A 17,031-nucleotide genomic window follows, 5' to 3' on the forward strand; every position below is an offset into this window, starting at 1 on the left:
CGATTCAATTTCGAATATAATATTCGCTATTATTTAAAATACACAAAAATGATTATTTGTTCCCATTCAGAGTTTACGACAATATCGGGACGCGAACTGGATTTATCGGCTGCGTGAAGTACTTGAGAATAATACGTCATCAAGTCACAAAGAAATTGGGTCGTCCGGACTCATTAGTCGTGTCTATAGATAACGTACGCGAGTGTGAATCTAATCCCTGCATGAGTATGCCCTGTAGAAACGGAGCCACGTGTAGGGCAGTTGAGGGTTCGGCGACTGAATACACTTGTAACTGTGCCGTCGGATTTCAAGGAGCCAATTGTGATGAGAGATTAGATCCTTGCGAATCAAATCCGTGCGGGTATGATGAGGGGCTATTGTGCGATATTGGTCCAGACGGCGGGCACGTTTGCCGATGTTTGTTCGGAGGCGACCCCGATTCCAATGGAAACACGTGCAATAACGGTAATTGCTTTTCTTTGTCTTATTAATCCACCGAGTCCGGATCAATATTTTATAATAAGAATTTTTTTGCAGGTGCAAATGTTGTCCAAGAAACTTGGTCACCGCAGTTCAACGGGACCAGTTATGTCGAATTGCCACCCCTCGAAGGTGTAGGGAAGGCGTTTCGAATCGAAATTTGGTTTTTAACGAACCGATTTTCCGGAATGCTCCTTTACACCGGCCAGTCCAATAAAGCCAGGGGAGATTTTATAGCGATTAACTTAGTTAATGGATACCTACAGTTTAGGTACAATTTGGGGAGCGGAATAGCCAATATCACGTAAGTAAGGCTTAGGGGCCGAAGAATTAATTTAACGAATTAAGTGAACTCGGTCTCGTTTCGCGAGCAATTATATATTATTACTTGATGTAAATAGAATCTCTGGCAAGTTCAGGGTTTAGAGGAGATGGTATGAAAATTAATAGTTTAATAGCGTGATGAATTATGGCCAAATTGTAATTACACCGAGGGAGCTGTTATAGTGCCTTTGCTTAGTAGCGTGAGACACATTTAATATATACTGCGTGTATTCGAACAGTATTAAGGTACAAAGACGTATTCCCTTTATGCTTATTAAGTTGTTGTTATATTTGATGTGTGAGACGTTTGATATCATAAGAGCAAACGAGCTCTAAGACTATAATGCTCCAAAATTGTGTTAACTGCGATGTTACACTACGGATGTAATTAAAAGTAATATAATATTATTGTACTGCCACGTAAGTTATAAATAAAGACAAAAGCTTATTATACAATGTATGAATGGCCCCATTATTGAAGTTAATATGGTAAGTTCGATACTGACGCTTATTTTTCAGTAAAAATTTGTCATTTTCAAAGTCAGTGTTACACGTTTTAAATTAAGCGTAAAAATCTGTGTAGGGTAAAAGTAATTAAAGGACAATTTACTTTTAGTGAGGATAAAAGTATATTTCACTTAGCAAACGAACTTTGTCGACTTATCCCTGAACTTCGAGGTAAGTTTTAGTTAGTAGGTTAAATACAGATAGTTGTGACGTCATAGCCCTGAGCCATTTTAGTCTAATATTTAAGATTGTTTATTAAATAGCATTTCTTAACAATCTTAATTCATTTTCTAAAAATTTAGAGTTTTTTTTAATAATATACGTTTATTGCTTAAATTATATAAGAACATCGTCAACGTAAACGTAAGTCGGCATAATTCTTAATAAATATTGTTCATTAAAAATGTATCGGAGAGTATGTAAATACTTTCAGTAGGTTATTAGTACCAAGGCATATTAAGACAGTAAAAAATCATCAGATGAAATATTCCACATGTCATTTTAGTCATTTTTGAATGTTTACATAAATATGCCAATAAATTGTGTACTAGGTCTCCGGTAGCGATAACAAAAGGTAGGTGGCATCGGGTGCGCGCGTCCCGCTCGGGGCGTCACGGCAGCCTGCAGCTCGACCAGCTGCCCGCACTGCGCGGCGCCTCCGCGCCACCTCTTACGCACCTTGAACTCACCTTACCACTATTTATCGGCTCATTACCGTGAGTAGTAGCATTAAAATATTATGTAATTTGTATGTTCCTTGTAAATTTCCACAATACCCATCTCCAGTTGAATTATAGATATAAAATTAACTGGTATTGTCTTAGTTAATTTCGTTCGAAATTTGTTTTGAGCGAATTCAATTCGGTAAAACGAGCCGATGTAGCTTTCTACATTTTGGTATAAACAGCTCTTATTTATTTGACCAATTTAAACTGATCATTTTTAATAAAATTAATTAAAGCAATTTAAAGTATAATAAATATTTGAAATATCATTTTTAATCCATTAGTCAGTTCGTGTACTGATTCTAAAATTAGAATGTGACAGTCTTATTTGAATCGATAACGGCCTGGAGTCTGTAATACAATTAAGAACTACTATTCGTTAGCTCCATTACTTTATTGCAATGTTCATTAAATTCAAGTGCCTTGAATCCGACTTAATGTTTTTGTCAAGCACATTTTACTTTGAAACGTAATAAGGCTTTAAATAAATAAAATGTATGTTGTTGTAATGTTAAATGTGTTTCATTATTTACTTGTTTCAATCATATATGTATAATTGGAGAATATTAACTACAAGGTAATTTACTGGCGCATTCCACAAAAATAACTTTCATATTAAATAAACGCAATTTATCTATTTAAAAAAAGGAAAAAAATATATATTATCAGGCAGCCATCAATATCACTTATATTATTATGCGCAATCTTTCTTGGCGTTGAAATAAGTTATCTTTCCCAGTGCCTACGTCCGTCCTCACAAAATGTCCGGGGTGACCAGCAGTTTCATAGGCGCAGTGCAACAGGTTTTTGTGAACGGCAATCCACTATCGTTGTACGCCGGGGATATAGCCAAGTGTTCTGTAGTGGCTGAGGAAGATAGACTGCCTTGCGCTACGAGCGGTGTGACTAAGTACACCGGACCGCCTTGCGGCGACGGTGAGTGCATTGTATGAGTTATGTTTACAACCATCGCTTATCTTACTTGATAGCTTTCATTAAGGACATCGATCTCCTTTAAATAACTACCAAAATTTAGATACATAAAATACACATCTGAATTTATTTTTAATTATTAAAATGCAACTAGGTCTGACTCCATGCAAAAACAATGGCACGTGCATACCTCTACTGAACGAATACAAATGTATATGCCCAGACGGTTACCAGGGAAGGAATTGCGAGGTGCAATTAAAAGTGGAGATGTTAAACGATGGAGCGCCCATTAAGTTCGACGGAAATAATTATTACTCGTACAGAAGTCGGGGCGGCCGCAGGTAAGTTGGAAACGAATTAATATTCATAATAGCAACGAAATTACTTTTCCCATTATCTGTTATGTTTTATCAATAATGAAAACTATTATGACAATAACGATCATTATTGTTTCGTGTCAATTTATTATTAGTCGAGTTAAAATTAATTAAACATTGTCATACGATTGATTTGTTTAATTTTAAAATAAATTGATGAGAACGAAACCGCGGTGTAATAAAGTAATTGCAGCAGAAAAATGAAGAATAAATCAATGGACAATTTGATTATTACATCACATTAAGGCATATATAAATAATATAAGCGATCGTGCGTATCGTTTGATCACATTTAACATCATTTACTACAATTGTATTAACAGTTTTATCACATTGATTGCATTTTGTTTTTCAATATTTTGTGATTCAAATTATAATATTAAGGTTCGGGACTTTGTAACAACATTTGTATAAAGGTTTTTTTTAATATTGCTGCACTTAATTGTTATTGGTTAATTAACTTTAGATTTCATCGAAAATTATATATAAGTGCTGGCAAATATAAAAAAAGATAATATTTTTTTATTTTTTGTCTATATATGATAAGATCCTTAAACTAATTTTAAAATTAAATTTAACTAATTTTTAATAATACCTATTCTGTCTGAGCTAAATTATTATTTTTTCATTTTATACTAACTAACTTTGTCTCTTTCTAGCCTACAAACTAACGGTGGTGAAGGAAATTATGATGTAAGATAGCATTTGAAGGATGTACTCAGTAATTCTTTTAGATATAAGTACTAATGAATCTATCTACACTATAACATAGATTAGGTAATTAATTTTTCTTTGTTAATACAATAATTTACATATATTTTAACAATGTATATTTTGTCACACATTTTACTTATTAATATTGAACAGATTTTAACCGAACTTTTGTATAGATTTATAAAATAAGATTTAATAACATCGAAACTGAGATGTCGTGATACTTCAGAATCATTGCTATGTATCGATTTTAATGCGTTCGATTCATATGGCTTATACTTAAGCACATATTAGAAGTAGTTTATTTTTTTTTTTGAAAAAAATATTAATTAAAACTAGACCCATCATCAGAAGTATCAAAGGTTCAATAAAATTGATGCATAGTTCGTAACTCAAACTTTTCGTATTTATTATTCTATAAATGCATGCTTGGTAACTATTAATGTGTTTTGCCTAAAATGTCACTTGCCAATATTGCGAGCGCCGTCTTAATACAATATACATATTGTTTAATTTAGTTTGCGACTTAGTGAATTATCGCTCCCCGCATTATACATTCGAAGCTTATTCCAGTAGTGGGACTTCATTAGCCTTTGTAAATTGAGTTGAATCTATCAGATCACGCCAAAGTGCTCGTACGTGACTCGGTTCAGACCGCTGGAATATGCGAAACTCGTAACGTCCTTTCAATGACATCAACTTGTGTCAAACTGTTATTCGCTGAAATAACTTACTTCGTTAAGACAGCGTTTCTCGACCTTTTAATATTCAATTCTAGTGTTCTCGTTTTGAACAAAACGTTTCTAATGGGGTTTTTCGTAACTGTTTCGATATTTTACAACAAGGTGCAACGAACTAAAGGTAGCGAATCATTATCTATTAAGTTTCACGTTTAGTTAAGCGACGCGCACATTATTGACGAAGCGGTCGGAGCGTAACGCGAAATCCGTTCGGATGTTTTCATGCATTTTATATGATGCGGTGCGATCCGTCCACTGGATAATATTATAATCTGCGTGAGCATTCGTGTGAAAGAGAATTGCATTGTTGGCGTTATTGCCGACCAATGTTGCCAATAAAATCGCTTAATCGTTGCAAACTCCGTTTAAATAGTCAGTTTTAAAATTTTATTTTTATATAATACCACTAAATGTTGCTTTAGAAAAATAATTATTTTATAAAAAAGAGGTGGACGTTTGCAAATTTACATTGAAAAATAAAATTAAACAAAAGAGAGAATACAAATACCTTGTTTGCATTTATATTCAGCGAATATTTTTACCATTACATAATACCCTTGTTAAATATTCCTGCCTTTGCTACTGACTGTTGAAATCGCAGCGGGCGCCATAATAAAAGTTGAATCTATGTCCGTCGTTTGCATAAAAGCATAAATTCTAAGCACTGCTTCCTATTAGACGAGTTGGTGTTGAGTTCCATTATACATGTCAATAACGTTAATTATTTGCATACAGATGGATTAATAATAGCCTTAAAAACTAAACAGAATAATAATAATATATAAGGTTTTACTAGCACAATACTTCCAAAATGTTCTATAATATACATTTCAACAAAAAGCTTTGCGTATATAATAATTTATTTCATTCTTTTATTTAAATATTATTACAAATAGGTTGCAAATATATATAGAATAAAAATAAGTTGTGAAATGATACAAACGATATCTGAATTATAGCACATTATAAATTTTAGGAATCGCAGCCTCCGCGGCATTAGATACGAGATCAAATTTAGTACGCATAACGACTCTGGCCTTTTGATGTGGAGACGGAAAATCGGTATACGACCCCGCGACTTCATCGGACTCGGAATTAGTTTCGGAAAATTACAATTAATCTACACGGACACGGATTCAAAGGAGAACTCAGCCACACACGAGGACTGGTTCCAAAGTGTGGAGTCTCAAGAAAGAGTGGACGACGGACTATGGCACACGGCCGTAGTGAGGCGACGCAAGAGACTAGCGATGTTGCAAGTGGACGATCTACCGCCTGTTAGAGGCTACTCGCAGTCGCTGCTGGTACCCTCGAAAGCGAACCCTAAACTGTGGATCGGTGAGTTCTATGCATTTGTTATGTGTTTTATTATAAAAATCACAAATTGCTTGTCGGCCAGTAAATTTGATTTAACACTGACCTATGTGAGGTAAATTAAAAACACAAAGTTAAGCTGTTAAAAAAACCCTTGTGTTTATCATATTTACTGTAACGATCAAATTAATAGTCAGTTATTTAGCTTATTTACATTTTATTTATTAAATATAAAACGATTACTTTTTATCTATTTTTATACTATTTCGACAATTGGTTTACCACAAAACAATTACTTTTTGTGGCTTTTTATAGCTATTTACCGTTATCGAATTTGTATAAAACGATTTAAATACTTGCGAAAAACTAAACGTCAGCTCCGCAAAGCAACAAAGGCATATCAAGTACAAAAAACGTTAATCGTAGTCTTTTTCAAGCACGCAATAATCCTATTCCACAAGACGTTTTCCTGTACCATTTTATTTTATAAAGTGAATTAATTCGACGCAACAACATACTAGGTGATAGGGCTTTTTGCAAGCCCGTCTGGATAGGTACCACCCACTCATTACATTTTTTACCGCTAAACATGTTCTGTTTCGAAGGGTAAGTGAATCAGTGTAACTACAAGAGACATAACATCTTCGTTCCCAAGGTTGATGGCGCATTGGCGATTTAGGATTGGTTAATATTTCTTACATCGCCAATGACTGAGCGGTTGTAACAACTTAACATTAGCTCATTTGCCCATCCCACCTAAAACATAAAAAAAACGTTTCAATAGGAGGAGCACCTTCGCTACCGCTGGGTCTACCGGCGGCTCTCTACTCGGGATTGCGTGGTTGCATTGCGAGTGTGAAGTCCGGAGGCCGACACGTTGACGTCAAGGCGCCCATACGACCGATGACCACGGTACGATATTGCGACTAATTCAAATAAAGCTGATCGGCCACTGAATACACTACGACGTGCAGCGATATATAAAGCGATTGAATTCGAACAGTGCGTTCATCAATATTGCTTAAGTTTGCAGTAGTGTAGTGTGTTCTTTGAAACTTGTGGCATGACTAATTTGAAAGATATCTGGTTAACGGACAGCGAAGTTAATTGTTTAATAAAACACATTGTCATATCTAAATCATATCTTTCAAAGGGTGAAATAATAAGTATTATTTTTGTGTCTACATAGTATTAGTGTATATATCAGGCGTATATATTCGTCATCTTTATGTGTTACGTGCAATAATGCATATATAGATTGTTGTTAGTGTTTTAGAAAGTCGTCAATATCAATAAAATAATTGAAATTATGTTTTACATACTTCAAATACATTTTATTGCCATTGAATGTTTGTATACACGTAAACATGTAATGTATACACATACGTAAACACGCGAAATATGTAGCACTACGCAGCGCAAATTGAAGAGTATTCAAATAATTTCATGAATATTGACGTATTTCGCTTGCCATTTGTAATTATATTATATAATCTTGTGGTCATATCACCAAATATAAGTTGAGCGGTGGATTCAAGTCCCATTATTTACTTTAATTTTCGCTGCCTAATGTACAATAAGCTTTATTTTTAAAGGATTTTTTTCGAAAAATATCGCTACAAAATTCAACGCCTTAGAGAATCTACCTACCGATACATAACTGTTTCTCAATCGTATCATATAACTGTATTGATTGCTTAAGATATTTTAAATATATCTGATGTTTATGAATAAGTAGCAGGAAATGTATTCACATCTATAACCAAAAGATAATGTTGCCATAATAATTTATATTAATAGCTTAAGGATACGTAGTATTAAATAAATTGAAATTTCTTAAGTCGGTGCTCGGTTTACACATCAGAGGTTTATTAAAATTGTGAACAAAGTACGTAAGTGCTGAAGAAATTATAATGTGTTGTTATGATATTATATTTAATAAATGGAACTCGGACGAGTTTTCTTAGCAACTAATCTACATCTGAGAGTGATGTGAGCTGAACATAAATGAATATTAGAAAAGGTATTCAAAGTAAGAAATGATGTTAAGCAGGCTTTAATATTAACATTCCGTATTGTAATTATAACGCTATTAATATTTATTTACTCGAGAAGCGCTGATATTAAATAGAAGCGGCTGAGCAAAATGCTATTTGAACACGCGGCGAGATTTTTAAGACCGTTCGAACTACCTACACGTTTATTATTTAGCGATTCCATTGTTATCATTCCATTTTAAATAAGATATATAATTAAAATAATACTTTGAACAGTGCCATAGTTGTACAGTAGACGATTTTATTAGATTTTAGATATAGTGTAATATTATATGCTTCTTAATATTATGTTTTAAATATAACAAAGCATATTTTAATTCTCTTTCGTTTTTAATATCACTAACTGCGGTATTTTTATTTTTAAACCTGACTCTAAATTATTTTTTTTTGTTACTTTGTAGTAATACTAAAATTCAAACTCTTAAAATAAAAATCCGTGATCGTATTTGAAAGAAAAATAGGTTTTAGTATGTATTTATGCATTTATTTGCAGTATATAATGCAATATAATTTGTTGTTGTTGAGTCAAGTTTTTCGGTTGTGTAAAGTCTAACAGACTGTAGAGCCTGTCTCATGGCAAAGTCAAATATGTCTAGACAAACCACAAAACACTTCCATACAACATTCGAATGTAGATTAGCAACATTTCCAAGTCACGCGAACCTTCAGACGGTGCGATAGAAATCACCTAACGTTTAGTACTTTTTAATAGCTGTTTCGATTCATGGGGATAATGCACGTGACGATACATCACCAGCCGTGGGTTAGATGCACACGATTATCACGACATTTTTATATATTTTCATGACATTTCCATACAATTTCAAGTTACTCGTCTGAATGTTTGGACCTTTTTATATTAAAGCAAACTTCTTTTCGATGAGAATAAAATAACTAAGTCTAATTCGAAGGCAAGTTTTCTATTAACATGTAACGTTTGTGTGAAACGATTCTGACGCGATTCAGTTCTTACATGCTACATAAAACACTCGCTTTATTTATTTTGGCATTTGGTTCAGTTTATAATATATGTGTTTTTTATTGTATTTTCATATGAATATTTTTATTTTATTAAAAAATAAAATATATTTTATTAAAAAATAAAATATAAATATCTTTATTTGTCCCAAAATGTAAAATAGGTTTGGTTTTAATCAAATTACCCAATACACTAAGTGATAACTCATGATTGGAGGTTAAAAATTGTTTTTAAAGTTATATATTAATTTGAATTTTGTTAGTTTATGTAGCCGTCAGTAAAATAGCCATTTCATGTCTGATACTCAAAAACACTATGAGATAACATTTCTTTGTAATAATAAATTCAAAATCAACATTTTTTTTATTTAAGCTTAGTAGAAAATGAATTCCGATAAGATTTTTTTACGCTTATTTATATTCCCGTAATAGTATTAAATAAAATGGATTTCGATGTATTACATATGTTATTAGCTAAATTTACATAAAAAATGTCTTGAAATGCCCTAGGTAATTATATTTATACTAAAACAATTCAAATATCAGCTATAATTTATTTGAAATAATTCGTATTGCTTCGCGTAAATCCGATATATAATTTTTTTTATATTATTTTACATTTATATTTTTTTCTGGTACTTAAAAACGTTTTGTAATATATGTAAATAGTTATAGACTAGATTTTTTTACAAGAAGCTTAAACGTTGCTTATTGAAAGTCCATAATTTATATGAAGATTTTTTTTAAACTGCTATATAATATTCAAAGGGGTAATTTGGAGTCTGATAAATTTATTCGACTGCAGTATTTCGAGTACGAATTTATAATGAATATTGTATTGTGTTCGTGAATATATTTGAACAATTTTGGTTTATATCGCATAAACTAATTAAATAATAATAATAACAATGACATTTTGTACTCAATTTTATTTAAATTGTTTTGTAATATTAATAATTTTTTCTACTCTAGCTGTATACATGTAATATATTATACGTAAATGCTAATTAAAAGTAAACAATGACAATATTAAAATATCTACACATCATTTTAGTGTTACTTTTTTAAATTGATAATTCATCGTGGCGGGACGATATAACCATTTCTACACTAGATTTAGGTTAGGCTTCCTGCCGTTGGTACGAGAAATATTTCGGACGATTGGAAAATCAATTTGTAGATATTTGCATACGCTCTGTACGCAGAGAGTATCCAGCCGTGAAGCCTATTTCTAACCGACTGTGTATAATCGAATTTGACTATTTGCAAGAATATGTCCATATTAATACTAGTTGTATTATGTCTTAAGTGAAAAATTGATATCGCTTAAAACAGTTCATAAATAGTGCCGCTAGACAAACAAACTGCGGCACTGAATTTTTAATTTGGACGGTTAATAATAGGTTTGACGGATTATTTCGTCCGGGTATGCGATTGAAGTACAGCAATAAGTGACCTATGGTAGTATGTTGTGTCGCTGGTTCTTAACATATCTTCCGATCTTATTTGTTACGCATGTGTGTTTTGATGTACCCATATTAGTTAATACAAATGATAAATTAAATGAGACTGCAGATACTATCTTGTTTTATTTCTAAAAATCCTTATAACATAATTATATTGATTAGGTAACAACCTGTGTGTTATATTATTCATTTGAAAATTGTACGATGATATTTGATTAATTTCAATATAAGATGTAATGTACGAGATTTTATGGATAAGCGATAAATCTGTTTTTGATTCTATGTTCATAACTAATTTCTTAATGCGTGATTTGGAATTTTTAAAATTGATATATTGTGTGGTAAAATGTTCAAGATTGCCTGGAAATTTTCAAGTTATTGTAACAAAAAAATCTCGAATACAGCGTTTTTTTCTCGTTTTTATCACGTGGTAAATGTAGTGCTTCAGTAATTCGTCTGTGTCACTCACTGATGGATTTTCTTGCATACAGTCTCAGGCAGGTCATAAAAACTTTACTTGGTGGTAGGGCTTTGTCATCACAAACCGCAAATCTTATTATTTTTGTGCTCCGGCTTAAAAAGCGAGTGAACCAGTGCTATTACAGGCATGAGAGTGATACCATCTTAGTTCACAAGGTTGGTGGTCTGTTGCCAATGTAAGTAATGATGAATGATATTTCTTAAAGCGTCAATGTATATGACCTACCTTTTTTATTTAAAACAAAAATACATTTCATTCAAGTTTTTTTCCATATGCTATATCTACTTTGTTTGGACAGTCCTAAATCTACATACTAAAACTAAATATTGGATAACGTGTCCAGGGGGTATTTACTCACGAAATGTAGTTGTTCTATAACATTAAATATATGTACCTTTTTGGAAGAAAATGCCCGATCCATGTATCTAACACTGTTTCTTAATATAAGGGACACTATCACTTTTTAAATGCTTATATTTTGAAAAACAAATTTTTGGGCTGTTTAAATCGACACCAAAAAACTTTTGAAATATTGTTTATCTGTCTGTTATCACTTTAATCGGGACAAATCTAAGTTAATCCTCCCAAATAAAAAAATATTTATTCGAAACGGTTCCTAAAGCACGAAGTTCTGGGGTGACAAAAAAAATACCACCGGATTGAAAACCTCCTCCTTTTTTGAAGCCAGTTCAAAATAGTCGAGAACTGGTTGAAAAATGTGTATTGTTTATGTTGATCCGACCTAGTCGTCAGTTTAAGCTCAAAGTATAAGGACTATGCAAATATTACTTCAGCATCAAACAATATTTTTCATAACCAAGCGTTGCCTTAATTGAATTCGAATTTTCGAATGCTTTTGTGCTCTCTAATTAATAAATAAATACATTCTTTATTTCAAAAATTAAAAGAATACAAAATGTTTTTCTTAAAAGTAATTGTTTACTTAGATATAAAATTAAAAGCAAAGCATCTGCACTAGGAGGAGCCCTTTCCGTCAGCTGTCAGCGCCTTTCACTTTGTTTTTAGAATATAATCAGAATCAGTTACACGTTTTTCTAAAAATGTGGAACGCTTCATGATTTTGCGTATCATCCTAGCGCAAGGGGCATGCGATTTTTTTCTATATCGTTCCAATTTAAGTATATGTACTGCCGAAGCGAGTACAAATAAAATAATTTACAAAATAATCCAAATAGTTCGTTCCGAACCGGAATAAACCTGAATAAATTCAAATGAAGTACTTATCAGAACTTATACTACAAATTAAATTATTAATTTTCATTTTTATTTCTAAGACAACACAATAATTAGAAACAAGATTTTTCTAGTATTTTATTTCGTTTTTAGGAACGAGTGGGTACTTTCTTCATTCTGAATATAAACGTTCCTACTGGTTGGAGGCGCGACTGCAGCGCCACATCCGTTGAACTCATCGTTGTATATTTTCTATGTTCTCATCGATATCCGATCTGATCGGTCGATATTTTACGCGCTCTCATAAAAAACTATAATACGTGTTATTTGTGAGTTCTATCATTCATACATATAAGTGTAACGACACTCCGTGGTTCCTTCAGCAACGGGTAGCCTGTGGAAGACATGTACTGGGCGCAGTTTACGTAAGCTGGTTCGTGCTGTTGAAGGTAGGTGCTTAGACTTAATTCCATATTACATAATCTAAGTAGTTGCAATTACTGAAGCGAGTCACGGTAGCTTTAAATAGATGGCTGTAGCGATAACGATTTTCCACGTTTTTATTTCAGATGCTCGCAAAAAATTAAGCGATTAATATTAAAATGAAATCCTAATAGTCTTTCGTTTTTTTATATAGTATTATATTATGTACTCGAAGTAGTTTGAGAGAAAATTGTTTGTCCGGACCCTTTCTAAGCGAAGCTGCCAAAACTTTAACAAATACACGAAAACTTTGTACTAAAGATATGTAGACACGTGATCAATAGAAAAGTCCGTACCATCATAACATCTATTTTAAAATTAAACTAATAATTTTCATTTTAAAAACTTGAAATAATATATATATATATATAATATAAACTAATATAATATACTAATATAAACAACTGCGATGAAAATAAATAGAAAAAGTTACTAACTATTACTACTAAAAGTAACTGTTAATACATGTATGTGGTTTTGTATACTTAAAAAAAAAAAGATCGTTAGCGTGCCTGGGCACAATTTTTATATTTTTTTAATTTTTAAATTTGTAAATAGTTTTACATTGTACTCAGCACTTAGGTTGGTCACGTATGTCGAATGACTGATGACGGAGCAAACGAGTCTTACAGTGGAGACCACATATTGTCAAATGGTAGGGCCCAGGGCGGTACGATCCAGCTAGGCGGATCAATGATCTGAACGTGATGATGACGGGACCCGAATGGATGCCGGCAGATTACCGGCAGCTGTCGCACACCTTGGAAGAGGCGTACGACTAGCAGTGTACACATAGTATAGCTTAATAAAATATTTCTTTATTTTATTTATGTGAATATACCATTATGTAGACTTCTTAGTCGGTTTTCATTCAAGGCATTGGTGACGTAGCAAATATATTGAAGCATTAAAATGGGACATCGTGGACCAATTTATTGTATAGAATTGTTGAAATTACTATTTCATAAGTGCTTTTCTATTTCATAAGTGCTTTTCTTAAGTCACTTTACTATTATTATTCTGTAAGGTTAAAATTTGATATATATACATATATACAAAGTTTAATTCTTGTTTATTAAAGTAGCTAGCGTATAAGTTTGCAGATCCTATGGTATAATATTCATGTATGACGCAAATTCTTTATATGTTTAAAACTAGGGCACACATAGGCACATACAAATTTTGTACACCACATAATTATGATTAGATAAAAACGTTTTTCGTTAAAATAAATTATATAATGTCATCGTAAATAAATTAACCTTATTTCAAAATATATCAAGCAGATACATAAACATCCGTTTTGATAAAACATTTTTCATTTTTCTCAGATAACTAAACAATATCGTTAATTTATCTATTCGTATAAAATATAGATAAAATAAGTTACCTGTCTCATGAATTCTTTGAAGCAAAACTTCTTAGTCAATTCCTATCGTCGTCTTGAGTTCTATTGAAGTAAAATATCAAATTGTATAAAAGAAAACGTTTGGCGGAACGAGGAGCGAACAATGTAACATCCACAACAAATAAACGAGGTCACAAAAGAAAAAGTATTCACACATAAAACAGATTGATATATCATCCTTTACATGGTCCGCCTCTAATCTCAACTAGGCTGAATTATGGTGTAGAAAATATCCTCTCATTCTTTGCATAAGCCATAAATCACGCGAACCACCGGAATCCCTCGAGGCATTATGAGAGGGGAAAATAAGCAATAGATATTAAGCAAAATGTGTTAGGACTGAATATTTTTGGCTTTAAGTCTAAAGATTTTTGGTTTGTATGTTATTATTTGTATGTATGTAAATAATACTAGAAAATTAATTTTAATATAATTCAAATTGTCACATCGATTTAAAAATTTTCAAGCTTGTAATTAAAACAAACGAATTTGTGAATTTGACACCACAGTTCTGATGATAGTGCTGATTAAAAAAAAAATTTTTTTGTTAATATTTTTAAATAATTTGGACAAATAAAAATGTAATAAAACATAAATAGTTTAAAGTAACATAAACAACAGAGCATTTTTTTATTATAACAAAAATATGAATATAATAGTCCAATTATAAACACGATGAACAACAACTGATATAACTATTTTATTTTTTTCCTAATAAAATTAACCCTGATGATAAAAAGGTAGGTTGATTGAAAAATAATATTCATATTTATTATTGAGCAAATCGAAATAATGTGAACAGTATTAGATATAAAATCAAATAAGAAGGAGCAAATTATTAATATAAGACTTATAGGTGTATTAAAGCGAATTAAAATAACCCTTATGTTAAATGAAAGCTACGTTTTTAATTAATGTTTCTCGAACCATGAGGTCCTCCAGACTGATTTCGGCCACGGCGGCCAATCTCAAGAAATATTAACCAACTGCACAGGACATAGTATAACGCACAAGCGCGTGCAAACACAGGTGCACTATCTATTCCCTAACTCTCATAATCCAATGGGACGGCAATCCGACACGATCGGAAAGAGTTCAGGCGCAGGACCAACAGCTTTACGTATTTCCTGAGGCATGGAAGTGTACACACTACCAACTTCCAGACTCCGGGCTGCTACTGAGAATTTTCGACAGAAAAACCCCATAACTTTTATTTGTCCGACCTGGGATTTGCACCCAGGACCTTCGGGTTTACGGTCTTTTATCTAGCCACTAGACCGAAAAGGCTGTTATTTTCGAGCCATAACGTACATAAGGATATCCATATTATTTGTCTTGATGCTAAGAATGACACTTTGAATTGGTAGATTGAGTAAAGATGAAAAAGAAAACTTAACGTCTCTCTTAAAATAATTTTCAGTAGATTAAGCTTCTCGATGATATATAATCATATATCATCGAATATCTTATAAAATCTCTCTCTTAATATAATATGTCCCTTTTGTGAATTAAAGGATGATGAGAGGGTACAGTGAATCATCTCATTGATCCGGATCATGTAGGATATTACGGTTCTAAGAAATTGAGAAGAGATGTTGTTATTGAAAGGATCAAGTACTATCTAATATATAAACATTTAGGTACAATATATTTATAAATTCTTATTTATTGTTTCTGAAATAATACAATAATCTATTTTCCCATTGTAAATATAATATTTGTATTCCAATGACAAAGCTAGACGTATTTTGTTATCGTAGCCAATAATACAAGTCTATGGAGCTGGTTAAAAATAAATTTTTATTTTTTAAGTTAATTGTTATAAAACGCTCAAAAGGCTAAAGAAAGTGAAATTTTTGTACACAAATATACGAATATTATCAAATAAGTTGTGATTTAAAATTAAATTTGATATATTTCAAATTAAATTATGATTATAACGGAATTGATTTTTTAACTTTGTCAAATTATATTGAGATTTTATAATATACCTAGTCAATAATATTATAATTACTTTAATGATGAACTATGTAGTAATTTCCACTTATTCATTATATAAATTCATTTTTATAAACCAATAAAATTATTATAAAATAACTCGAGCATAAAATCTATAAAAAAACCGATATGTTCATCATTATTGACTAAAATAATGTTGAAAAAATATTGCGAAATAGCTACAAGAAATTATAAAGAGCATCGCGTGTTTGGTGCAAACGTTTTATCACTTTATTAAAAGCTGATATTGTGAAAGCAAAGTGCTCGTAGCTAGTAGCGCTTCGTGCAAAAATATTTTTCATTCGTTACCCTAAAGTTCCTATCACATTCTTTGAAATTTCTCTTTTATCAAGGAATCTCTTTATGATTTTAAGCGTTTTTCAATTAAACTATTTCAAACGAATGTATCGTTTGAAAATGTTTTATAAAATATCTAATTTTTCTATAGCTCGTAGCTTAATTGTTGAGTAATTTGAGATATAAAACCGTTAAAATATTTCAATGAGATTCATGATTAAATCATAATTTAACCGTAGAAAATACTTTGATTTGTATTCATATAGTGTTTGTCGAGCTGGTTTAGGGACTTATTCGTTTGGACTTTTACTTTTTTATTCGCTTGATTCGCGACACAATTTTTCACTTTCTTCTGGGAATACTGTCAGTTTCGGGCATATACTATCCAATATGTTAGATACTATTACTTATGTTGAATTTTATTAAAGTTATCCACAATTGAATATTGCCATTGGTTTGCGTAATTGTGAAGTGTCTCTTAGAAATGTATTTTTATCGATAAAAATGTTCTCACAAATAATATGTGTGCTTAAAAATATATTTTCTAAGAAGGAA

General features: G+C 31.7%; 1 protein-coding gene and 1 non-coding gene across 2 annotated transcripts in view; one reads left to right on the forward strand and one right to left on the reverse strand.

The window, feature by feature from the left end:
* LOC126781143 (agrin-like) overlaps nt 1–9,440 on the forward strand; it is a 60,151-nt gene extending 50,711 nt beyond the window's left edge. Inside the window, exons 21-27 of the mRNA XM_050505973.1 lie at nt 71–465; nt 538–784; nt 1,863–2,027; nt 2,776–2,972; nt 3,124–3,310; nt 5,777–6,138; nt 6,899–9,440. Of these exons, the coding sequence (XP_050361930.1) occupies nt 71–465; nt 538–784; nt 1,863–2,027; nt 2,776–2,972; nt 3,124–3,310; nt 5,777–6,138; nt 6,899–7,044 (1,699 nt within the window). The 3' untranslated portion in view covers nt 7,045–9,440. The remainder of the gene's footprint in view (nt 1–70; nt 466–537; nt 785–1,862; nt 2,028–2,775; nt 2,973–3,123; nt 3,311–5,776; nt 6,139–6,898) is intronic.
* Nucleotides 9,441–12,153: 2,713 nt separating this feature from the next.
* LOC126772742 (U6 spliceosomal RNA) lies at nt 12,154–12,260 on the reverse strand. The gene has a single exon (XR_007669681.1). It is a non-coding gene; the product is annotated as a U6 spliceosomal RNA (small nuclear RNA).
* Nucleotides 12,261–17,031: the final 4,771 nt, after the last annotated feature.

The sequence above is a fragment of the Nymphalis io genome, chromosome 1, assembly GCF_905147045.1.
Source record: "Nymphalis io chromosome 1, ilAglIoxx1.1, whole genome shotgun sequence".
In the NCBI taxonomy this organism is placed as follows: Eukaryota; Metazoa; Arthropoda; class Insecta; order Lepidoptera; family Nymphalidae; genus Nymphalis; species Nymphalis io.